This window comes from Scardinius erythrophthalmus (assembly GCF_964197995.2).
Source record: "Scardinius erythrophthalmus genome assembly, chromosome: 12".
Lineage (NCBI taxonomy): Eukaryota > Metazoa > Chordata > Actinopteri > Cypriniformes > Leuciscidae > Scardinius > Scardinius erythrophthalmus.
Genome location: NC_138232.1, coordinates 31,144,078 through 31,170,228, shown reverse-complemented (window position 1 = coordinate 31,170,228; position 26,151 = coordinate 31,144,078). Strand labels below are relative to the sequence as shown.

Here is a 26,151-nt window from a genome sequence, read left to right as displayed (position 1 = left end):
AACTGTTTTATGGAACTTTTGTCAACTGAAAGATTTTGTTGTTGTTGAAAAATGTTTAATCATCTAAATAATTGCCATGTTGTTAAACAACAATACACCTACTGTCCCCCTCAAGCAAGGTGTCCCCCAGGGATCCGTTCTCGGGCCATTATTCTTCATTATATACATAATACCTCTTGGTCAGATCTTCCACCGTCAGGGTTTTAATTATAATTTTTATGCTGATGACATTCAATTATATACTCTCTGTACACCTGGTCTATCTGTCACTCACAACTGACAAAATCTCTGCTCGAGTGCATGAAATAAAAGATTGGCTTCATTCAAATTTTCTAAAACTTAACATGGACAAAACTGAGATTATTTTTACTGGACCTGTGAGATTGCTGGCTCTCACATCAAACCATCTAGTACTGTTAAAAATCTTGACGTAATCTTTGACTCCTCTCTCTCTTTCCAGGCTCATATTAATTCTATCACTGAATCAGCATTCGTTCTACGTCACATCACCCAGCTCCGTCCCTTCATCAGTATCAAAGACGCTGAAACTGTCATCCATGCATTTGTCACATCATGTCTTGATTACTGTAATGCCTTTTTCATTGGCCTATCTGCTAGCTCCATTTCAAAACTGCAATACATTCAAAACTCTGCTGCTAGCATACTTACCCACACCAAACGTTCTGCCCATATCAACCCAATTTTCTGGAGTGATCCAGCTCTCAGATTTAATCAAAAATATCCTAATTTGTGTTCTGAAGATGAACAAAAGTCTTACGGGGTTGTAACAACATGAGGGGGTGAGTAATTACTGACAGAATTTTCATTTTTGGGTGAACTAACCCTTTAACACCCACCAACCCGCCAAATGTGGGTGGATTTCAGCAGTGGCGTGTCACATCCATTAGCCACTCTGGCAGGCTAAATTTTATATTAAATTAAATAAATACTAGTGCAAAGTGCCCGTGTAAAATCAGTTTTTGTGTGTGTTTTTAGTAATTGTTGATTCAATGTGTTTGAGTGCTCATTGTTACAATTACACAGCAAAAGTTCAGTGACATTTTTATTTGTGCATGGTAGAAAGCAAATACTGATACTGACATAATGACATACAATAAATATGGAAAATTTAACTACACGAGGGAGCAGGCTACACAGTGAACAGACACAGAGAAAATGCTACGCTTGAGCAAACAGTTTGTGAATAGGCTACTACAAATGATGGCCGTGAAAGAGACTGTGAACGCATTGAATAGGATATGTTTAATTGGTGAATAGCATAGGCTACTATTACACAGTAGCGATAACGTTAAGCGCACCAGAATAAAATATAATATTCAGAAATAAACAGTGTAGCTGACTTACAGATTCAGTTAACATCCACAAATGAATAAGCGCAACGATTCAGGGAGCAGGCTACACAGTGAACTCCGAGAAAACGCTACTTAAGCTCCGCTGCTTTCTTCAACCCTCTCTGTCTCTGGTCCTGCGCTGTGCCAGAGAATGTCTAATAGGAAGAGAATTGGCACTCTCTGCTTACTTCCGGTTTCTGGACTGGCTGCAGTAACACGTCTCTGTCCATGCGGGGGCGCTCGCAGGCGAGTGCAGAATGAATGGAGGTCTATGGCGAAAAACCCTCAAAATCCACTTTTCTCAGGATATAACTTTTTGTCTAGTAATTTGAATGTTGTATTCGAAAGGAGATGCAAAGAAATTACACATTGCTGGGTGTTAGATTTTTTAGAGTCACTTATTTGGTTTAAAAAGTCTTTTAAAATGTCAATGACGTCAGAATGCTGACGTCATTAGCAGAATGCTAGTGTGTTATGGGCAACAACAACTCAACCTGTAAGAAATTGAAAAGAAATAAGTACTTGTTCATTCAACTTTCGACCTATAACCCATGTTGAACTTGCAAAACCTACAATAAAATCTGAGATTTCTCAACAGCAATTGGGTGAAAGAGACACATTTAGCCGTCTAGCCCCATAGACTCCCATTCAGTCTGCACTCGCCCGCGATCACCTCCAGTGGAATTCTAATGGAACTGCAACCAAGATCGATACAATGGGGCTAATAGGAAGTGCCAAGGCTCTCCGTAGACGGGCTCTGGCTGTGCTCACTCAGTGTGCAGTGTGAGAGGGGGAGTGGCCAGCTGTGCTCACTCAGTGTGAGTGTGAGAGGGGGAGTGGCCTCTGGTCCTGTGCTGTGCTCACTCAGTGTGCAGTGTGAGAGGGGGAGTGGCCAGCTGTGCTCACTCAGTGTCATTGTGAGAGGGGGAGTGGCCTGCGCTGTGCTCACTCAGTGTCAGTGTGAGAGGGGGAGTGGCCTCTGGTCCTGCGCTGTGCTCACTCAGTGCAGTGTTAATTTCGTTGACGAATACTTTTCATCATTATTTTCGTCAACGACATTTTTTCACAGACGAAAACGAGACGATAACTAAATAAAAACTAGTTTTGAATGACAAAAACTATGACGAAAATCTATTGACATTTTCGTCAACGAATAAAAACTAGACGAAAATGTTAGATAGTGACGATTTGGGAAGCGATCCAGTCTGATGTCCTGCATTTGTGGCAGATGCGCACAATTGTAGGCTGTGACATGATCTACCCAGCGGCACAAGAGTTGGCATGCGCTGCATGTCTCATAAAACGTTAAAACGTGTAAACATCTGGGAGAATGAGTAGAGCAGACATGAAGATCTGAATAAGAGTGACGACGCAAAAAAAGAGCTATAGCCTATTCGGTACGGTTTTCTGTGCGCACACACCCGACCCGAAGCGTGCAGCCATTCACATAGACATAGATAAAACGCGCGAGTACTGAATTGAGCTCTCTTTCGTGTCTGAATGGACAAATACACACAAATATTATGTCTAAATGTCCGTTTTGGAGAGTATTCATGTAAATTATGTCGGTTATGTCTTAAACAGTTGTGAGTGTACCGATGTGCATCAGTGCATTGGATCCGCATGTCATTCAACATGATCCGATGTCTTAAAGTGACAGTGTAATAAACCTGTCTGTGTCCTTAATATTGATCAAGCAACAAAAGAAAAAGAGAAAAGCATTCACTGCTCGTTAATAGCTTTAATAAGGATTAATTATATGTAATTCATACAAATAAATATGTCTGCTTGAAAGAATAGAGAATGATGTATGCAAGTAGTTATAAAGAATTCATAGTATATCATTCATTGAAAAAAAAGGCCGTCTTCTACTTTAGGAAAAGTGGTTTTATTTAATTGTAAGATATTTTTTAAGTTACAGTAGTTAAATCTGTATTGCACGTTCAAACTTTAAAATCATTCATATTAGCAGGATATGTTTTCTCCTATATGGGTTTGGAAATTTTAGAGAAATTCAAAAAAAATGCATTTAAATTGAAACCCATTATATTTTAGTCGACTAAAATCTACTGTAGATTTAGTCGACTAAAATCGTATTGTATTTCGTCGACTAAAACTAGACTAAAACTAAAACAATTCAGATGACTAAAATGTGAGTAAAACTAAATGGCATTTTAGTCAAAAGACTATGACTAAAACTAAATCAAAATTTGTTGTCAAAATTAACACTGACTCAGTGTGCAGTGTGAGAGGGGGAGTGGCCAGCGGCTAGAGCGGCAAAAGCCGATGCGTGCTTCTTTTACCGACATATTTAACGATATCTTTTGTATTTCTAATCCAAGCAACGTCAAACTTGGCACTGCACTTACTCGTGCCCGTAGCAAGACACCTGTCAAGTTTGAAATCCATCGGACTAACGGTTCGACAGATATGTGAATAACAGACACACACACAGACAGACAGACAGACAGACACACTGACAGACAGACAGACAGACAGACGTTTTTGTAATTTATAGATAGATATTTCAGAGGGAAGCATGGCGCTTTTTTTTTACATGCATGCAGGTTATGTGTTTCTTCCAGTGTTTCAGAGTGGCTCCGTTCACAGTAAATGCTGCTCTACAACTCTGCGTGCATTTAAAGCATATAAAGTCTGATGCATTTTGTGTTCAATAGCGAAGTGTTGCACTGTTATTATCTTAGCAGCTTGGTTAACAAACTACATATCTCTGCATATGCTGTGAGTTTGGGTTGCTAATAAGGTTCATCAGGGAAAGCAGTTTAATTTCACCAGATCTGTAACGTAAATTATATAAACCTACACCAAAACAGGAGAATACATCAATATGTCTCTAAATATGCGAAATTGTTGTTCATCGCGATTTCAAAATAAAAGTTTAAACCCTTGCTCTGTGTTTTGATTCCACATTTTCTTGTTAAAGCTGTAGCATTTCTATGGTAAATAAGTGGCCAAATATTAAAGATTAAGTGGACATTTGGATTAAATGTTTGGACAATATTAAACAAGGATTTGATCAGGCTGTAAAGTGTAACAACAACAATCACTAGGCCATGGTGCCTCTGCACGCATTTGTAATAATACATAACATACATAAATTGATTATGTTTATAATGTATATGACATTATGTTTTTAAAAGGGTTGTTCAATGAAAAAACAAATGATTACTTCATTTTGATATTTTATTTGAACCCATTATTATTGCCTCATTATTATAATAGCTTATAGCCTCCAATAACACCTGATGTACACGTTACATCATAAGAAGAATGGCATCTACGCTGATATTAGTCTCTGTGTTTTTCCAGAGGTTTACCGTACTCAGCCGATCAGGGCCGTATCCAGATCAGATGGAGGACCTGCGCCTAGACACGACCACAATGCAGTCCTGAAGTGTTAGCAGAGACCGTGTCAGCTAGACTATCCCCTGCGAAAGCCTCACAACATCACAATGTGTTGACATGACGAAAAAAAAAATTTGTTTTCCTCTGTACAGATGAAACCGTTATCAAAATTCCGGTTCACACGCATCCGCGGAAACTACTAAAAACACTGTATTATGCATGCCAGACAAGTCATTGGCGATGCCACTTTGTGAAAAGAAAGACTACGTGCCTGCGCACATACGCATTCAAACGCACATGCCTATAGACTAAGCACTTTATACGCATGTGCATGCCGTCACCGTTCTCTTACGAGAGGTTCTCTCGTATTGCGTAGTTAGCTTACGCTACGGGAAAGCCTTTCTTTCTCGAGATACTGAAGCCAAAAATTATCCTTAATTTTTATAATCTTGTCAACGCAGTGCGGCAGCCTGCAGACCTAGGGCAAGCTAACTAGCGTGCCCATTGGCTGCCCTGCGGCAACTGCAGCAGCCTACCGCTGAGCCCTTGGCGTGACGTCACGACCAATGAGCGCGCTTGGCGCGCTTAATGCGTCACAGCCCGCGAAAAGGGGTGTGGCTTAGCGTATATAAACAGGGCTCGGAGGCTGCTTCTCTGATTTCTGTCTTTTCAGCGAAGCTCTTCGCATCGCTGCTCTCTGAGGAAGCCGCCGTCGAAACAAGCGACCAGCACGCCGAGGATCTCAGCCTGAGGACGCCGGCCGCCTTCGCCGCCTTCAGCTTTCCCTGCCTGCTTCGCTATCCGGCGATCATATCCTTTACTGCTCTGTTTTGTATGTGTTTGTGTGTTCGCCCCGCGACACACTTTTGCATCTAAAAGAGCGCGAGGCGTTGTTGCAAATGCCTCGCTCATCCTGTGGCTCGTGCAGAGCCCCGCTCAGCGATGGAGACCGCCACGTGGTTTGCGCTCTCTGCCTGGGCTTCGACCACGCAGCCCGCGCCCTCTCCTCGGGCGGCTGCGAACAGTGTGAGGACTTGCCGATGTCGACCCTGCGGGCTCGACTCGCCATGTTTGACGATCCTCCACCTTCCCCGGCTGCCTCTTCAGGGCCGCGTAAGAAGAAACGCCGCTCTCAAAGGCCTCCAGAGCCGGTGGTTATAGCTGAGCGCTCGCCGGAGCCCCTCCCGCGAGCCTCGCTTTCTCCTTCTCCCCCGCCCTTCACCGACGCGCAGCGGCCGGCTACTGCCCGCACTGCCGTCGCCTCAGGGGATGAAGCAGATGACGCCGCTGACAGCTGCTCTCTGCTTGCTTCGGACAGCGAGGAGTGGTCGGGCTCTCACCGCTCCGCCTCCTCGACTCCTGAGTCTGGCAGGTCCCGCTCCAGTGTCGACGCGGAGCTTATCCGCCTCCTCACCAAAGCGGTCGACCGACTGGGGTTGGACTGGTCCCCACCCAAGGAGCCCGCGCCTAACCGACTCGACGGGTGTTTTCTGCCTAGCCGCCGCCAAGCGCCAGCCTCTAGGTCAGCACCCTTCCTGCCTGAGCTCCACCAGGAGCTGTCGAAGTCGTGGAACGCGCCCTTCTCCGCTAGACTCCGCTCGTCTGTCTCCTCGGCTCTCTCCCAGGTGGACGGGGCCGCCGAGAAAGGCTATACCGGCATCCCTTCCGTTGAGGAAGCGGTGGCAACGCACCTTTGCCCGCCGTCTGCTAGATGGCGCTCAAAGTCTGCCCTGCCGTCTAAAGCCTGCAGGACCACATCAGCTCTCGCCGGCCGCGCATTCGCCGCCTCCGGCCAAGCTGCTTCTGCCCTGCACTCGATGGCTGTTCTTCAGATCCTGCAAGCCGACCTCCTCCGCGAATTGGACGAGAAGGGCTCGGATCATACAGCCTTAACAGATCTGCGCAGCGCGACGGACCTTTCGCTCCGTGCTACTAAGACCGCTGCACAAGCCATCGGCAGATCTATGGCCGCGCTCACCGTCATCGACAGACACTTATGGTTGACGCTGGCGGATATGAGTGAGTCAGAACGCGCTGTCTTCCTCAACGCCCCGCTCTCGCCCACCGGCCTCTTCGGCCCTGCGGTCAGCGGGATTGTGGACCGCTTCTCTGAAGTGCAGAAGGCGTCGCAGGCTATGAATCTCTTCCTGCCTCGCCGCTCGAGCCCAGCCGCAGGCCGCTCTCAAGCTCAGCCTCCTGCGCGCAGCTCCACACAGCGCTCGTCTCGGCCACCAACCACTTCGCAGCGACGCCAGGGCGGCCGCCCTAGGTCGCGCTCGACCAGCCGTCACAGACCGCCGCCCCCCCGGGGTCCGCGTCCCAAGATAACGCTGAAGTCTGAGCCCGCGAAGTCCTCCTAGCACCCGCAGGGAGGAAGAGATGGCTGAGTCCCGCTGCGGCCGGACCGCCATCAAAACGCCCAGCTCTGTCAGTCCCCTCAGTGCAGGCTACTGCAGCAGCTTACACCGCAGCCAACGAGCCAGTAATACCACTCGCTCGCCTGCACACAAACGCCGTTTTTACGGCGGCCCAAATAAATCTCAGAAAGAGTGTAAATTCGGGCTTTCCGGCTCCGGCCGAAGGTGTTGTAAGTGTAGAAAATGTGCCCACTCCCACGTGCTCACTGCTTCACACAAACACGATCCCCATGGTAACGCGTTCAGAGCGCTCTCTCATAAAGCGGTCACACGCCGCTCGAGTAATAAGTGTAGTAAATGTGCCCACAACTCTGTGCTCACATCTACCTGTAACTCGCTCTGCCACTTGGTTACCCCGGGCAACAGCGGCTCAAGCCGAGGGTGTTATAAGTGTAGAAAATGTGCCCACTCCCATGTGCTCACTGCTTCACACAAACAGGGTCCCCATGGTAACGCGTACAGAGCGCTCTCTCATAAAGCGGTCGCAAGCCGCTCGAGTATTAAATGTAGGAAATGTGCCCACAACCTTGTGCTCACACCTACCCGCTGCTCGCTCTGCCAGCCAGTTACCTTGGGTCACGGATCCTCTAAAGCTCCCAAACACTGGCCGTGTCATAAGTGTAAACCCTGCGCCCGCTCACGAGCACGCGCACTCACTTGTAGACATGATAATCCCCACGCCTCTCTCGCGCCTGGGTTGTTTGACAGCAAATCACGCTCCATCCGATGGGACCGAGCTACTGAACGCTGTACAGTCGGCCAATACTGTTTACCAGCCCCCGTGTTCGAGCACCAGCGGCGCGCGCGCCGCGCCTTTCTCTCTGATACAGGCTCCCCATCCCGCGCAGCGCGGCGATCTGAGCCCAGAGACCATTCGACCCCTAGCTATGCATGCGGAAGCATGGGAAGCGATTCAGGGCGCGTCAGAATGGGTGCTGAAAACTATAAAACACGGCTATTCGCTTCAATTCGCTCGTCGCCCTCCGCGCTATACAGCACAGACGGAGACGAGAGTGAGTTCAGAAGCGGCGCACTTGCTTCAAGCAGAAATAGCGAAGCTGCTGCGCAAAGGGGCTATAGAACAGGTTCATCCTTCTTTGAGCGAGTCGGGCTTTTACAGCCGCTACTTCCTCGTGCCCAAGAAGGACGGAGCGTTCAGACCTATTTTAGATCTGAGACATCTGAACAAAGCCCTCATGAGACGGCCGTTCAAGATGATCACAACCAGAAAAATCCTCGCGCAGATTCGCCCAGGAGACTGGTTTATCTCTCTCGATCTAAAAGACGCATACTTTCAGATCCAGATAACTCCCCGTCACAGGCCATTCTTGAGATTCGCCTTCGAGGGTCGAGTATATCAGTACACAGTCCTGCCGTTCGGCCTGTCTTTGGCACCCCGTACATTTACGAAATGCATGGACACGGCCCTCGCTCCCCTGAGGAAACAGGGAATGCGAATACTGAATTATCTGGACGATTGGCTTATTCTAGCGCAGTCAGAGACGGAACTTGTGTCTCACAGAACAGCGCTTCTCAGCCATCTGGAGGAGCTGGGTCTCTCGGTCAACTGGACCAAGAGCTCGCTATCACCCCGTCAGTCAATTTCCTTTCTTGGAATAGAACTGGACTCGGTGGCTATGACGGCCAGACTGTCGGAGCAGCGCGCGCGCCGCATCCGCCTTCTCGCCGCATCCCTCCAAATAGGCAGCCGGGTTCCGCTGAGGACATTCCAGCGTATCCTGGGGCATATGGCCTCAGCTGCAGCAGTGCTCCAGCTGGGTTTACTGCGCATGCGCCCGCTCCAACGCTGGCTGAAAATGCGCGTGCCCCACCAAGCCTGGGCGGCCGGCGGCTTGCGAGTCAGAGTGAATCAGGGATGCATTTCAGCCCTGCAGCCCTGGCTGGCAGCCGAATGGTATCACACAGGAGTGACTATGGGAGTGATTTCACACCGGAAAGTTGTCTCGACAGACGCTTCCAACCTAGGTTGGGGAGCGCTCTTCGAAGGCAGACCGGTCTATGGCCGCTGGTCAGACCAGGAGAATCTCCTACACATAAACTGTCTAGAGATGCTCGCGGTCGAGAAAGCGCTCAAACACTTCCTCCCATTCCTCCACGGTCACCATGTTCTAGTCCGTACGGACAATACATCGGTAGTGGCCTACGTGAATCACCAGGGCGGTGTCAGATCAAAGATGCTCTGCACCCTGGCGGAACGCCTCCTCGTGTGGGCTCAGCACTCTCTGCGCTCGCTGAGAGCCGCGCATGTGCCTGGCCACCTGAACGAGGGCCCCGACAGACTGTCCAGGGACAACGTTCCCCCTGGGGAGTGGTCTCTACACCCCCAAACAGTCCAGTCACTGTGGCGACGGTTCGGCAGAGCGAAAGTCGACCTTTTTGCGTCAAAAGACAATGCTCACTGCCCAGAGTTCTTCTCGAAGAACGAGGACGCGCTGGCCCAGATCTGGCCCAGCGGCCCGTTGTACGCTTTTCCCCCGGTCTCTCTGCTGCCTCAGGTCATCGAGAGAATCAGGGAAGCGCGCCACTCAGTGCTCCTCATAGCCCCATGCTGGGAGAACCAAGCTTGGTTCCCGGATCTAATACAGCTGGCAGACTCAGCCCCCTGGCCGATACCGGTGAGGAGAGACCTCCTCTCTCAAGCACGCGGATCGATATGGCATCCCCATCCAGAGCGCTGGTCTCTGCATGCGTGGAGCCTCAACGATTACACGCTAATCTGCCAGACGGGGTCATGAACACGATCATACAATCTAGAGCCCCCTCTACGAGGCGGCTCTACATGTCGAAATGGTCAGTGTTTAACACATGGTGCACTGCTAAGGGGCTCGATCCACAGACATGTGGGGTATCGCGAGTACTGTGTTTCCTTCAAGAGCTACTGGACGCGGGCAGGTCCCCCTCCACGCTCAAAGTCTATGTTGCGGCCATTTCAGCGCTCTCGGTTTCTGAGCAGGGCCGCGCATTAGGAAGGAACGAGCTCGTCATCCGCTTCCTTAGGGGAGCCAGGAGGATGAACCCCCCGCGACCCCCCTCGGTTCCTATGTGGGATCTCTCTCTGGTCTTGGAGGCCCTGAGAGCGCATCCCTTCGAACCCTTGGAAACTGTGGATATGAAATACCTCACGCTCAAAACCGTTTTTCTGATAGCACTGTCGTCAGTCAAACGAGTGGGAGACCTTCACGCGTTATCTGTTAACGCCGCGTGCCTCGAGTTCGGACCTAATGACTCCAAAGTCATTCTCAGACCGAGGCATGGGTACGTTCCAAAAATTTTGGGCACTCCCTTCAGAGCACAGGTCATTTCCCTCTCAGCCCTGCCGACGCACGGCAGCGAGGCCGATAGTAATCTCCTCTGCCCGGTCAGGGCGTTGAGAAACTACATTTCACGGTCCGCCGCTTTCAGGCGCTCGGATCAGCTCTTTGTTTCGTTTGGTGGGCGCACCAAGGGTCTCGCCGCCTCGAAACACAGCCTGTCCAGATGGATAGTGGACGCTATTGCTGCTGCTTATGCGTCTAAAGACCTGCAGTGCCCATTGGGCGTTCGAGCTCATTCCACTAGAGGCATGGCCTCGTCGTGGGCATGGTCCAGCGGGATTCCCATTCATGACATTTGTGCAGCGGCAGGCTGGGCCTCCCCCTCCACGTTTGTTAGGTTTTACAACCTGGATGTTCCCGCCTTGCAGGCGAAAGTCTTATCAGTCTAAGTCTCGCGTATGCCAGCCCACTATCTGTGCGCGGGCTACGTTGTGTGATTTAGCTCTACTGGTTGAGCTGCACTATACAGGGAATTGGCAGTTAGGACCGGCCGTGCCGCTCCTAACCCCCTAGTGTGTGCTTATGTACGGCGCTAGCCCTCTTCGGGCTGCCCGGCTCTCCGCTATCACGTTCCCCGGGCTCTCCCTGGGACTCATTCAGTGGATGCTGGGCGCGCACGGCGTTGACAAGGGCGTTCCCGTAGCGTAAGCTAACTACGCAATACGAGAGAACCTCTCGTAAGAGAACGTTTCGGTTACCCACGTAACCTCTGTTCTCTCTAGAAGAGGGAACGAGTATTGCGTAGCCCGCCGTGCTCGCGCCACGAGCTCATTTCGCTTCATGCGACAGAAACCAGAGAAGCAGCCTCCGAGCCCTGTTTATATACGCTAAGCCACACCCCTTTTCGCGGGCTGTGACGCATTAAGCGCGCCAAGCGCGCTCATTGGTCGTGACGTCACGCCAAGGGCTCAGCGGTAGGCTGCTGCAGTTGCCGCAGGGCAGCCAATGGGCACGCTAGTTAGCTTGCCCTAGGTCTGCAGGCTGCCGCACTGCGTTGACAAGATTATAAAAATTAAGGATAATTTTTGGCTTCAGTATCTCGAGAAAGAAAGGCTTTCCCGTAGCGTAAGCTAACTACGCAATACTCGTTCCCTCTTCTAGAGAGAACAGAGGTTACGTGAGTAACCGAAACGTTTTCACAGATTCACGTTTTTGAAGTTTACACGGAGATGATAACGGTATTGCTTTTAAAACCCGTTTTCAAAAACTTTTACTTTGAAACCTACTTCAAAGTCTCCGTTCTCAGGACACCAAAACACCATTGTAGTGTTAATGAACAGCCAGAACGCATTAAAAGTTTTCTGTTTTCAGTTCAAAACGGTGTTGTGTTACCCCTACGTTAATAACGAATTATTTTTACAATGGAAATTAATCAATTAAAAACTTACTTAAGCTGGACAATGACTTTCTTCTAGAGCTGCTGTGCAGCCAAAACAATCTTTGTGGCATAAATTTCCTATTATCATATCACTGTAAAACTGCTTTGAAACAATCTGTATTGTAAAAAGCGCTATATAAATGAAGGTGACTTGACTTGACTATAGTATATGTATTTTAAGTCATTTTAAAGACTATTGTTCATTAGGTATATTTTTATTATCGCAAAAAAAAAATATAATTGATTACACGATTAATCGTTAAGATAATTGACTGATTACTCGATTACCAAAGTAATAGTTATTGATAGCCATTAGTTAAACCATTTTACATTTCACCATTTTGTCACTTTCAGTTGAATAAATGAATATTTCATCATTGAAGATTTCTTTCAAATAGTGTTAAAATAACGTCGCGTCTCGTGAGCTAAGTGAATCGGCACCCCCAATAAAACATTTTCCAAATAACAAAATTGTGGCCAGTGAAAATGCTGAGTGGCTAGCAACTTATGAAAACCACTAGCCACAGCTGCTGGTGAGCAAAAACGTTAATGGCAATTCCTGCATCCACCACTAAGTGGTGCTATAATAATTAAATTTACGTTTTTTTTGCTATAAACTCCAGAATCAAAATTGCTTTCCTTTCCTCTTCCAATATTATATTATATTATATTATATTATATTATATTATATTATATTATATTATATTATATTATATTATATTATATTATATTATATTATATTATATTATATTATATTTGCCATTCTGAATTTTCTGGAACATCTACTGATTTGTTTGTCGAAATTTCATACATAGCCTAGTCATCATCTCACCAAAAGTTAACAGAAGAATTCTGATTCGTCAAATTAATTCACAAACCTCCTGTGGACACAAAGTAACACTCACTCGAGCACGCCTGAATGTCATCATTCTGTATATTTATCTACTTATATGGGCTAATTAGACGTGCATTACTGAATAAGCTAAGCAGTAGCTTAAGTGTAGCTTAAAATATTAGGACAACGCATTTTTTAAACAATCTTTGGTGTGCCACCTTACTATTTTTACTGGACTCATGGCCATCCCATTAAAAATATCCTCAAGGCGCGACTGCTTGTTCTGCGTCGAGACCCGTAGCCTACTCCTGTTCTGCTTGTTCAGACCCATCTTCTCTATCTCTCTCTTTCACACACACGCGCAAAAACACACAATGATAAATTTACTGCAGGAAAGGGTCAAAGCGCAAACTCCGTCTTACTATCACTGTTGCATTCCATACTCCCCAGTTCTCCAGAAACTCCCCTTTCTTTCTTTCTTTCTTTCTTTCTTTTTCTTTCTTTCTTTCTTTTAGAGAGATAAAACAAGAACACATTGCAATGTTACAACAGGTGCATATTTAACAGGCTGTTAAAATGTGTAGTGTTTGAGTTCGAACCAATTAATCAAATATCGATTACTGCTCTATGTGCCACGGGAGCCTACTGCTTACAGCAAAAATAAATAAATAAATAAATAAATAAATAAATAAATAAATAAATAAACAACAAGCAGTTACTGTCACAAGTATCGGGGCATTTAAATGGTATTTTAGTAAAGATTTGATTTTTTCCTCTACAAATCTGTAGGTTTTCATCAATTATAAAATTGTTTACGAGAAAAGAAAAATAAATAAGCCCAAAGTCTAATTTTAATGGGACATCTTTATAAGCCCAAGATGTATTGTTCCAAGAAATCAGCGGATAGGCCTATAATTAAATATATTTATTTAGGCATATTTAATAAAAACAGAAGAGGCAAATTATGAAAATCCCATATTTATAACTTTGTCATTGTAATAGGTTATTGCAGCATATTATAATTGTGCACCCATCAAATCACTTACCGCTGACTTCCCGAGGCTCTGCGCTTCCTGTGGGCTCAGTGTCTACTTTACGTCCACATCTCCCGAGCCCTTGAACCAGCTGCTCCAGGGGCAACTCCAAATCCGGCTTGGGATAACACCGCAGACCACTGGAACATCTCGGTGTGTAAACGCCGCACAGCTCGCCCTCTTGCCGGGCACACACCGGACAGCAGCCGCAGCCCGGCTCGCGCACAATCTCCGCGCACGGCTCCGTGATCATCGGGCAAGCCGCCTGGCGCTCTGCGGTGCAGCTCGGACAACGGAACACCATTTCTGATCCAGCGGCGCCGTGGAAAGTCACCAGTGCCAGCAGCAAGCTGCAACTCACGTAGAACAACATCGTGTCCACGATGTAGAAACCCTGCAAATCGGAGGACTAAACTTGTGCAGGTAAGAAGTGCACGCGGACAGGTGAAGGCTAACTGGAGCTGCTGCGCGGGCTCCTATCAGTGTTCATATGCCGCTGACATCATAGGAGATGACAGGCGGGCTAGCAGCTTTGTCAAACAAATCCTCAAAAGGGCTACAGAGCCTTAATTGGGTCTGTATTCTGTTAGGCCTAGGTCCTCTCTCAGTTTTAAAACAGATATTTTAGAATATATATTTTTAATCGTAACGTTTTGATGCATGTTGTTATACTTTCATATAGCACTTTTATTTAACCTTAAATTGCAGCTGGGACAAGAAAGTCATGATTAGCTCCAACAGACGTTAAGAGAATTCCTGAGCTAAGCTAAACCAGCAGGTTCTTGATATATTAAACGGCTTAATTAAATTAAATTCTTGGTGAAAATTACCCTCAAGTGGAATTCAAGTTAATAAAATTCTTTATTTTCAACTGGGGGAGCCCATCTCCTCCAATAAGGCACACACAGCAAATGTGTGAAATATTATCTCCACTGTAAAAAAATAAAAAAATAAATAAAATCATGATTTATCACAACATTTTTTCTTTTGTCAAATCAACTTAGATTAGATAAATTGTGTGGTTCAGACAACATCATATTTTGAGTTTCTAAACCAAACTCCATCTTCAACTCATTTTTTTTATTTCAATGAACTTAAAATAAAGGCAACCAGGTTACGTACTTTTTTAAGTCAAACCAACAATATTTTTTTACAGTTACATAATATGTGCAATACTGGTCATGTGCATCGTATAGGCCTACATTATGTATGATGAAATGATTCAATTTTAATGAATAATAATGATTAATTTTTGAGTCCTTTATAAAACAACTAAAGTGGAGAGAGGCAGTGGTCAGTGAAGTGTCCCTCACTGTCTGTTCGGTCTGGGCTGTATAGTTTGCAGTAAGTATGGTGCAGCAACACAGTTTTAGGGAATAAACAAATAAGTAAACTCATCTGTGTCATTGTAGTCATGTCTACAGTCTCTGCACATATTAAAATCCATTGGCATTATACTGTAAATATCAGTACTGTACCTTTTATAGGACTAGCCAAGCTGAATGTTGTTGCAATCTCTAAGTTGCCTATTGATTACAGGGGCCAGGATTCGAGGTATCATGCTTCTAGGGCTGCACGATTTAGGGAAAATGTCATATTGCGATTATTGAGGTCAATATTGCGATTGCGATATGCGATATAATAAACAATTCTCAATTCCATGAGTCAGCTTGCTTGGTTGTCAAGGAACATGTACACACAGATTAGTGATAATGCTGGAATGTGTATTTCTCAACTCAAACTAGCAACAACAACTAAATGCACAGTGTTTTCAAATTAAAATAATATTTTTTACAAAATGAAATAATGACATCTTTGCATTACTGCAAACTTGTTATTGTCTCAATAGTACAATAGTGTAAAATAAATAGAACAATAAATAAGAAGTATACTCATGAATAAGATATTTTGAACATTCTGTCCAGACAAACTGGCACATTTAAGCAGGATGCATATTGTAATTGTCAAAACATTTGGTAACTAAACAGAAATTTGTTAAGTTTAGTGACAACATGTTACAATGTTTACATGGGACAATGATTGGTACTGTTTTTATTATTATAGCTTGACACAAATTTCACGATTTCAATTCAAATCTTGTGATTTGATTCCGATCTTGATTAAATATCGATTAATTTGGATAAATATTAGCAACAGTAAATACATGTTAAAGGGATAGTTCACCCAAAAATGAAAATTCTGTCATCATTTACTCTCCCTCAAGTTGTTTCAAACCTGTATGACTTTCTTTCTTCTGCTGAACACAAAAGAAGATATTTTGAAGAAAGTCGGTAACCAAACGACTGATGGACCCCATTGACTTCCATAGTAGGAAAAAAAAAACACTATGGATGTCAATGGGGACCAGCAACTGTTTAATTACCAACCTTTTTTTTTAAATATCTTCTTTTGTGTTCAGCAGAAGAAAGGAAGTCATACAGGTTTGGAACAACTTGAGGGAGAGTAAATGATGACAGAATTTTCATTTTTGGGTGAACTATCCCTTTAATTTTTCTCAAGAAAAAAAAAAAAAAATCTCACCTAATGCTGTAAACATAAGGAGAGCCCTGTCAGCTGGTATTATTAAAGGTTAAAAATAACAACTCAAATTAAATATAATGTGGTTTTTACAAGGCTATAACAACTTTACAATATTTTAATGATATAAGTAAAAATATAATAAATATTTAATATAGTGCACATATTTTGCAAAATACTCCTCTCTATATATATAATTTGTCTAGTCAACTAACGTGCAATCAAATGGCTTTTCTGAGGTAGGCTAAATGTAATGTAATGTGACATTCTCCAGCTGTTTTATTGACCTCTTTCCACGGTTGAAAAACACTGATTGATCGATATTTTGTATGAGGCATAAACATTTCGGTATATATACCTTTCAACACACCTATTGTTCATTCGTGTTTATTTACCATTATAGAGTCACATTACACGCGCCAAGACGCTATTGTTTGAATTTCGTAATAAAATTGACAGAATCTGAGAGCTGAGGATTTGTTTCCAATCAAAGGTAACCTGCTCTGTCTAGTCTGTCGGTGTCAGTGTCCTCTTTGCTTTGCGATTTTTCTCTGCGTGAGAAAATGGATGTGTGGAGTGAGAGCGTGTGAAAAGTGTCAACTGCTCGAGTCTCACGCTGAATGAGTTAGAGTTGGCAGCCCTGCTCTCTCTGCTCAGTGTAGGTTATCTTATAGCCGCCATATAGCCTAACAGAGGTATATTTTTTTCTGGCCACCAGTTCAGTGTCTGTCTGCTCGACGTCCATCTTCACCTGTTCTCCACGCTGCACTCCGGAAAAAGTCACGCCACACGTACACTGCCTAAGCTGAAACTGACTGGTCTTCTTTTTATTAGCAGTGTAGAAAATTGGCAAACACCTCTCTGAGAGAATGGGTTGTCATGTCCACACATTCATTTATTTATTTCATAAAATCGCACCATTTTGCGCCTTATAATCGCAAAGGCTTGACATCGCGATTGCGATTGTGATATGATTAATAGTGCAGCACTATTACCAAACCAAACAACCATTAACTTGTCCAGAGCAAAGCACACTGTTCCCCTCTGAGACTAATCATTGTTTATTTAAGGGTACAGAAATAGAGCTCTGCTCTATGTGAGACCTATAGCTACAGTGGTTGTCGAAAATTTTTTTTTATTTTTTTTTTTTAGTGGGATGCCCTCTTATTTCATGGCATTTTATATATTTGTGGTTGCCAGGCTTCCTTTTCACCTTGGAGATTTTGATGGAGAAAGGTGACTTCTGATATGCCAGGTCTTGTGGGCGTCGTGATGAAGCAGGAGTGTTTATGCAGAACCTCATGTGTCATTAAAAAAAAAAAAAAAAAGGAACTAGCAGGAGACTGGACCCACAGGCTCATATCCAGTGTCTGTGTTGCCTACTAAGAATTTGTGCATGGGTTTCTGTAGGGTTTTGAGGGCTATAAGCCACAGTAGCCTATCTCTAGTTGGTTAAGTGCAGTTCTCCATCAAGGACATTTCTGAGTAAACAAGAGAGATAATTACACTAATGCCCCGAGGAACCTCTATACTGCATACTCCACTGTAGCAAATGAGAACCTTTATACTTAACTAAGATACATGCACATAGATTCAGTATATTTAATCAGGTTAATTGCAGAAACATATTTATTATTGTATTCTGGTTTAAATTTAAATATTGTGTATTGGAAACAAGTGGATCTGAAACACTTTTTTTGCAGACTCTGACAAAAGTAAAAAAAAAAAAAAACCTAAAAGGTCAGATATATATGATATATGACTGCATTTTGAGACTGTTAAAATGTATGTTAAATTGCATATTGTATTTTGTAACACTAAATGCATATTTTGGAATATTGTTAGTGTTGATTTCCAAGAAAAACAGAATGGTTGTTTAGTCAATGTGGACACATATTTGCACATTAGCTACATGTCTACCATAAAAACAACAGTTACACAATCAGGTTGGTAGCTGTTTTTGCACTTTAAGCCATTGTAAAGATAGACATGTAAAGATAGTGCTGTCAATGAGATAAGAGTTTAGACTGTGACATCCAGCAGCGAGGGTGAACAACCGAGCTTTGTGACACACTTCCGTTTTGAAATAGTACAACTAATTTAATTCTGGTTATGTATATTTTCAAAGTGTTTTAGTCTTCTAGTTGATTAAACGCCATTTAAAATGAGTGTCGGCAAGGAGATTTAAAAATCTGGACATTTTTAGAGACGGGGAGATGTTCTAATGATTACTGTGTACAGAAACAGGATAAAACAACACATTTTTTCCCCCACATGTTTAGTCTTAAGGCACAATTGATTTAACATTTTTAAGCAAATCAAAAAGCTTACCTTCAAAATACAAGTTCTTGCTGTTTGTATAATAATGCATGTGAAAATAAACGCAGGAGGGCGCGCTTAGTTAAATATCCACTTGTTTGGTTACTTCGGGCCGCCGTACCTTTAAGAAAAAGATCATATGACTGCTACCATCAGGATGTCAACAAACGTGAAAGGGAATTAAACTGAACTGAATATAATGACGGATCAAAAACGGATATAACGTTATTTTCGTGGCTACGGCCCACGTATTTGTTGAAATATAAGGTATGTTTTAGCGCATTTTATGAGAACAGATATTGCCTTAACATTATCTTTGGGGCATCAGGAAGAGATGCCAGTTTTGTTTTCCGGTTACAAGGTTATAACGTAACAGTGTTGAAGTTTAGTAGCTATATTGTGACTGAAAATTTGCTATACATCTTAAAATATATAGAGAATGTCTAGACACCTGATTTTTTTATACTCTGTTTTATAATATTAATAATATTTTTAATAGCTTTCTGACAGTTCAGCTATTAGTTATGACACTTGGCTTGCATGTGTTAAGTTAGCAGTTCACTGGTGTGAGGAATTTTTGGTTGTGGAATCCCACCCTCTTTTCAGCTACAGTACATATGATTTCACAAGGGTCAATTTCTTGTTGTATTACCCAAATTAATATCCTGTCTTTGTAGCAACTATGAATATTCAGATTAGAATCATTCCCCTTTTGCTTGTAATGATTTGGGTTATTTCTGTAAATATGTTTCACTCTTTTTAGGATGACATCCAATCAGGCCGGCCAGTCAACGGTTGTTCACAGACTTTCCACATTGCTGCGAAATAATGGTATAGAATCAGTATTTCAATTTTATTATTGTTTATTTTTGGAGTTTCACCAGGCCTAGTTCCAGACAAAAAAAAAAAAAAAATGATGAGGGTGCAGTTAATAAATTGGTGTAATGTATGAAAAATTGTACCAGTGTGACAAGTAATATATTGATGCATTCAGAGATATAAACTCATTATTGTTCTTTTTTTTTTTTTTTAAATCACACACAAACAAGATTTGTCTCTGCATGCACACTGCAAGAAATGTAACAAAGAAGTTGTCTGTCCACTGATCTATATTTTTATGATTTTTGCAAGGTTTAGATTTGGATTGCTGGTAAGTTAAGAATTAAATGCTATTCTCTTTATGTTGAAGACGTGGACTGACTGAGATATAATCAGTGAAATCTGATGACGCTTTTGCATTAGTTTGAGGGTGCTTGGTATGCTCAGGCTTTTCCTTTAAAGCTGCCAGTTAGTTTCAATAAGGCGGTCATAACAATAAAGTTCTTGTTGCTTTCTGTATAGGTGACTCCGTACTGGATGGTTCCAGTACTCTCACTCTGCAAGTGGGATGTTTACAACACCTGACACAACTCTTTGAGCGGCACCTTCTCTCACGCACACATCAGCATGGTTTTCTGGCCCTGGCGTCCCACCCAGCAGACACTGCCTCTCTGCTGGAAGTCCAGTTCCTCTTTGACATGCTGCAAAAGACAATATCACTCAAGGTACTGAAAACTCTGATGATGCTTTTAAATGTACAGTATATGGAATTACAAACTTAAGTGTACAGTTTGATGCTGATATTCTGAGGAAATTTTACTCCAGATTATTAGTAGTAGTATTAGTAGTAGTAAATCTTTTCTATTAAGATGTCTTAAGTGTCTTGACTGATCCTTATTTTTTATTTTTTTTTTGTGTGTGTTTGTGTGTGTGTGTGTGTGTGTGTGTGTGTGTGTTTGTGGGGGGGGGGGGGGGGTTGCATTTGCATTGAAATGCATCACAATTCTCCACTCCGATATAATGAGTTGTCCTTGCAATGATCTGATTATGTGTGTCTGTGAAACAGCTTGTTAATCCACCTGGTGTGAAACTACAGTATGCTGTTAAAATCTTCCCTTTCAAATCCCTCAAATATTTAGAGGTATTTCAAAACAAACTAACCAAATTAATTCAGTTACATTTGTTGCATTATTCTGCATTATTGTTCTTAATATTGCTTTTTTGTTTGATTGTTTTTCTGTTCAGCTCAAGCGTATTCCTCCTCATTGTCTTGAGGGTCTCAGAGGAGTATATTCTCAGCTGGAAGTCTTCACTTGCTCAAAAGGAGTCAGTTCTCTAGAGGTAATGTTTTCACCAACGGGCATTGGCACAGTGACAATAAGTTTAACCATGTTCATATACAGAAAGTAATTGTGTGTGTGTTTAACAGGAGCTTCTCTCTCTATGTGGAGGAGATCTCAGCTCAGCTTTACCTTGGTTAGAACTTCATACCCTTAATTTCAGTTACAATTCCATTTCCCGTCTCGACGAGTCACTAGTAAGAATCTCCTGTTTTCTGTAGAGTATAGAGTTACTGATTTTGGAATCTGTATGTAACAATTTTCTAAATTGTTTAGAGTCTGCTAAACGTCCTGAAGTGGCTAGACTTGAGCCACAACAAGCTCCAAGATTGTGCTGAATTTTTAAAGGTAAATTGCTCTTGTTTACTTTTATTTTTTGTACTGTACTGTACTGTACTGGACTAAACTTTTTCACATTTCTTGCTCAGATTTTGATTGAAAATCTGTGGATGCATGGGGGAAAAAAATATATGAAATGTAATACTAAACGTTTATTGGTGCTGAAAGCAAAATCAAATTAGCCAAAATAATAAACAGATGGGTAGATTTTTTGAAAGAGCTAAACTGCCCAAAATAACAATAGTGTGCATTTATTCATACTTTTTCTGTCTACATCAGTGATGGGCTACTAATTCACACCTAATTCAAATTAATTGGTAAGGCCCCGTTACATGGTTCAAGGGGGGCCCCCTAGATTTGAGGTATGTTAAATGTTAGGATAGAGTGAATTTATTCATACCTTTTCTGTCTCAATCAAGCCTCTTACTGAACTGGAGCATCTGAATTTAGCTTATAATAACCTCCAGAGAGCACCAGCACTGGGCCTGAGCACCCAAGCCAAACTCACCACCTTGATCCTTAGAAACAATGAACTGGAAACTATCAATGGTGAGTTTTCTGCTCATTTCCATGATGAATTACTTTGACTTTACCATCAATGGAAAGTAAATTGAAAAATGCACCTTTCTATCCTTTCATTCACCACGTTGGTTCTTTTACAGAACCTTTCTTTGCCATTCTTGTTGTTTGTTTGTTCCTTTATTTATTGCACTGGATGCAATTTCTACCAGACGTTAAGCTGTTGAAATTAATTTGAATTTTCAGTTGACACATATTGGCTTTTTGAAATTGTTGAAAAGAATTTAAAAAGAAATTACCTGAAACAAAACTCTGAAAATGTTATCTGAGTGTCCGCATCGGATTTAACAACTTATTCTTTATTGAATACTTTTTAAAAATTGTATTTAACATTCTGTTCAATGCATATTTGTTTTTACAGATATTTGTTTTTAAACACCTACAATTTGCCAGAGCTCCTGATTGCAAAAGATTCTGTATATGTAATGCAATCATTTGTGTTTAGAATAGTTTAACAAAATGTGATTAGTTTGAATAAACAGTCAGTTTACTAAAATAAAGGTTAATCTAATTTAATGTAAAAAGTATTGTCCTAACTGCAGGGGTGGAGCAGTTGTCTTCACTTCAGTGTCTTGACCTGGCTTATAACCTTCTTATGGAGCATTCTCAGCTGGCACCTCTGTCCCTCCTTCATAATCTCAATACAGTAAGTTAGACCCACCTTGCTTAGCTTATTCTTATCTTAAACTCCCTTTTTTTTTGTGTGTGTGTTTTACCTCAATCTAAAATTTTAGTCTCAAAAAGACTTAAAAATTTGGGTATGTTGTGGATCTTTTTGATTTTAACAGGTTCCAACAGTCTAGAAAAGACGTGTTTGAATACCAGTTTCCAGTACAGCCAACTGGATATTATAGTCTCAATATGAATATTTCCCTCTGCTGCATGTGTTGTATCTCTGATTATTTTGTCTTCCCCGTATAGCACCTTGACAGTTTTCTGATATTTTTTCAGTTGACTTTGGAAGGAAACCCTTTGTATTTTCAGAAGACACATAGGGCATCAACTGTCTGCCACCTCTCACGAGCTTCTTTCAAAGTGAGTCTTTCCCTGATCTTCAGAGTCATTGTTTTAATTGCTCCTTTTCTCAAAACTGTATATACAGTAGTTGTTCATATTTTGTGGCATCAAAAGAGCAGAATTCCTCCAATGAATTTTTGGTGAATTAAATATACAGCGTTGATTGTATTCATGTTTACCATAGCAACCACAGGGAGGTGCCAGTTTCCCCTTTATTTCTGATGTAATTTATCAGTAAGATGGTTTCTTGAAGTTATTTCTTGCTGTTCTGCAGAGGTTTCAGAGTTGTAAGCTGACATTTTAATGTTTACTTGTGTTTCAGCTCCAGCTGGATGGCACCCCTCTGTCCCAGTCTGATCTGCTGGTGGGTATCAAATGTCACTTCATGTGCCATGTCAGGTCATTCCACCCTCTTTGTTTCTCATGTGATTCATGCTGAATTGTGGGAGGCAAATCTCCTTTTAATTTATAGTAGAATAGTGAGTTTACTTTCTCTGATTAATTGGAGTTTGTGAACTTTAAATGGCTGCAGGCATGGCCCAACAATCACAATGAAATTTGATGTTAAATGAATTACATGTGATGAAAAAAAAATTCAAATGTAAAATACTACCGTGGTATTTTTATTTATTTATTTTTAAATCATCCACTGATATGCACTGTTTTATTTCCCTCTATACTGGTATGCACTATATATGACATCCACTATATTTTTCAGGGAGTGTGTATTTTATAAATAGTAACACTCAAACAGCCCATTCAAAAGCCAAGGAATCCATACAGGCACGAAAGAAGTAGGCACACAGAATTGCTCTCAAGTCAAGAATAATTTTTATTGTGAAGGAACAAATCACATTTATAGCTATTGATTAAATTTGCTTTATAATATTTAAAATGGGACCTATTATACCCTTTTTTTAAAGTCTTGATTTTGATCTAATAGAATAGGTTTTCATGTTTGAATGTTCAAAAAACACATTATTTTCCACATATTTTACATTGTTGCTGCATCTCTCTTCCTTGTCTGTTTGCAACACTGTTTAGTTCCGGTCTCTATGAAGCTCCTCCTTCCTTATCTGGACCAATGTGTTGTGATTGTTCAACCGCTTCGATTGGTCTACTTGTTTTGGAAATGTCACGCCTTTACCATAAACGCAACTTTTAACACACTACTAACGGAACTCAACCAGGCGTTACATTTTTTTTATGATGAAAAATCAGCATTAAACGTTAAAGAACATTACAAATGTATTAAAACATAATAGGACCCTTTTAACATTGCATTCAATTGCACATTTTATTTACTTCTTCCACGTCAACACAGAAAGGGATTTACACCAGCATGATGTCCTTTTCAATGGCACCAAAGTCTTGAAAACATTGGTAAAATTCTGCAATCAGTGATGTTTATTGTATTGCTTATTTTTTAGGAATGTTGACATTTTGTCACCCCCCCCCCCCCCCCCCAACACCTTCTTGACAATGATGCAGGCCAAAGATGTGATAGCGACACCCGGTGTCCATGCAGTATAATGGATTTCTTTTCTTTTTTTTTTCACAATAACGGGCAACATAATTTTTTACTTTTAAAATGTCTTGTAGGCCAGCACGGACCATGGTTTGGAACACCCATCTATTAGATGCACAGATCCTATGATTTCTAGAAACTGTTATCCATCAAAAAAAAAAAAGAATTTGAAAAAACAAATCTAGCATGAATAATGTGACCCCTTTTAAAGTGGATGTTTTCATACAGCTGTCTCATAATTTTCTCAACATATTTATATCATAATTTGATATCAAATTTATTGTAATTAATTGTAATACATAAAAAAGTAGTAAACTAAATTTAATTACCAAAAATATTATATTTAGCTGTGCTGGACACATCTCTGTTAGCACTTGATTACAAGCAATTTTGATTAGCCTACAAGTAACTTCTTTTGGTAACTTAATATTATGCTATTTTAAAGGTTCCTAATTTTGTTTCTTCTACAATAGGTCTACATGCACCTCCTTTCTGAGAGCCTCCTTTGCTGATTGGTCAGATGGATCAGTCTGTTGTGATTAGTCTACCACTTATAGTGCGTCTCGGAAACAAAATGTCCATAACTATATCTAAATTTCAGCTCTTGAGGCTTCCTCAGCACTTGTATACTCAGTGATACAAACAGTAATGATGGCGTGACCGTGTCCATTCGAGCACGAGTCCTCATCCTTTGGAAGTACATGCAAGGTGGATTTGCTTCCACAGTGCAGAAAACAGCATCTTCTCAACATATCGACCACACGAACCAAACTCTTTCAGGCCTCAGCTACAACTGCAGTGCTTAAGGGCGGGTCAAAGTAGACATTGTTCACAGGCAGCCAATGAAGAATATAGGCTGGCATTATGCAAAAGTGTCACAAACCAACGTATGTTCATACTGGAATTACTGAGGAATTACAGGCAGTGCAGAATCGTTTCTCTCTTTTGGGAGAAAGTAATTTCGTTTATTGTGCATTTTTGAAACTTTGCAGACATCTTACATTCACAAACATTTATATTTCATACTACATGATGGGTAAAATCCGAAAAAGCATAATAGGGACACTTTAATAAACATTTTCATATAGTTTATTTCATATAGTTTATAGTTTTATTTCCAAAATCAATCTTTAACCCTATCACCCAGGTTAATAAAATAATAATAATAATAAAAAATAATAATAATTCTTTCATTTAAGAGAAATATAACTTTATAAATAACAAATTTATTTATAATATAATATATATATATATATATATATTTTATGTATTAGTATTTATTGCTGGAATATAAAAAAATACACACATACATACTGATATTGTAGTTGTCTTTTAAAATGTATTCTGAAATATTGTCTTATTGACCAACAATCTCTTGTTTTTTTTCTGTGGATTTTGTGACATGAATGTTTTTTTTTTTTTTTTCACAGAACTTACCTAAATCCGGACAACTGGCTGGTCAGATGTCCCACACTTCTCAGCATGTATTTGTGACACCTGACCAAAGAGGGCAGGAAGTGTCCAGTGGAGGTGGGGACATTACTGACAGTGTGACTGTAAGCATATCAGGAGTGACCCGAGTTCGAAAGAGAAAACACAAAGTAAGTCCATGTCTAAAATCTCCCCAATGTTTTTGTAGTAAACTGTTTTTTTTTTTTAAATGAGCAGGCACAATGAACATGATTCCTCATGGAGAACATGAAAGCAAGCTGCCATTACAATTTTAGTAAAATAAGTTCTGATGTATGATGCAAAGCACAACTTTTTGCCATTTGCAGAGTAAGGTGAAGGTGAGGAGAGCCAGTATCTCAGAGCCCAGTGACACAGACCATGAGATCAGAGTGCAGTCTGCTTTACAAGGTGATGAACAAATGACTTGACAAACGTTAACTCTTCACAGGGCATTTTAAAGGGGTCATATAATGGTACATGCACTTTTACAAGTTGATTGTACT

The 26,151-nt window shown here is 41.8% G+C and overlaps 2 protein-coding genes across 3 annotated transcripts in view; one reads left to right on the top strand and one right to left on the bottom strand.

Moving 5' to 3' along the window:
* The window catches only part of igfbp2a (insulin-like growth factor binding protein 2a), a 33,026-nt gene extending 14,346 nt beyond the window's left edge, over nucleotides 1-18,680 (bottom strand). The window contains exons 1-2 of the mRNA XM_081380322.1: nucleotides 18,587-18,680; nucleotides 13,730-14,111 (exon numbers count right to left, since the gene is read on the bottom strand). Of these exons, the coding sequence (XP_081236448.1) occupies nucleotides 13,730-14,090 (361 nt within the window). The 5' untranslated portion in view covers nucleotides 14,091-14,111; nucleotides 18,587-18,680. The remainder of the gene's footprint in view (nucleotides 1-13,729; nucleotides 14,112-18,586) is intronic.
* stk11ip (serine/threonine kinase 11 interacting protein) overlaps nucleotides 18,675-26,151 on the top strand; it is an 82,034-nt gene continuing 74,557 nt past the window's right edge. Inside the window, exons 1-13 of one of the 2 annotated variants that reach the window (XM_081380321.1) lie at nucleotides 18,675-18,841; nucleotides 19,338-19,405; nucleotides 19,916-20,118; nucleotides 20,460-20,534; nucleotides 20,639-20,734; nucleotides 20,823-20,930; nucleotides 21,010-21,081; nucleotides 21,492-21,621; nucleotides 22,194-22,297; nucleotides 22,603-22,686; nucleotides 22,991-23,032; nucleotides 25,627-25,797; nucleotides 25,975-26,056. In XM_081380321.1, coding sequence (XP_081236447.1) covers nucleotides 19,339-19,405; nucleotides 19,916-20,118; nucleotides 20,460-20,534; nucleotides 20,639-20,734; nucleotides 20,823-20,930; nucleotides 21,010-21,081; nucleotides 21,492-21,621; nucleotides 22,194-22,297; nucleotides 22,603-22,686; nucleotides 22,991-23,032; nucleotides 25,627-25,797; nucleotides 25,975-26,056 — 1,234 coding nt within the window. In that variant the 5' untranslated portion in view covers nucleotides 18,675-18,841; nucleotide 19,338. The remainder of the gene's footprint in view (nucleotides 18,842-19,337; nucleotides 19,406-19,915; nucleotides 20,119-20,459; nucleotides 20,535-20,638; nucleotides 20,735-20,822; nucleotides 20,931-21,009; nucleotides 21,082-21,491; nucleotides 21,622-22,193; nucleotides 22,298-22,602; nucleotides 22,687-22,990; nucleotides 23,033-25,626; nucleotides 25,798-25,974; nucleotides 26,057-26,151) is intronic. The other variant, XR_014031196.1, reaches the window with a different exon arrangement.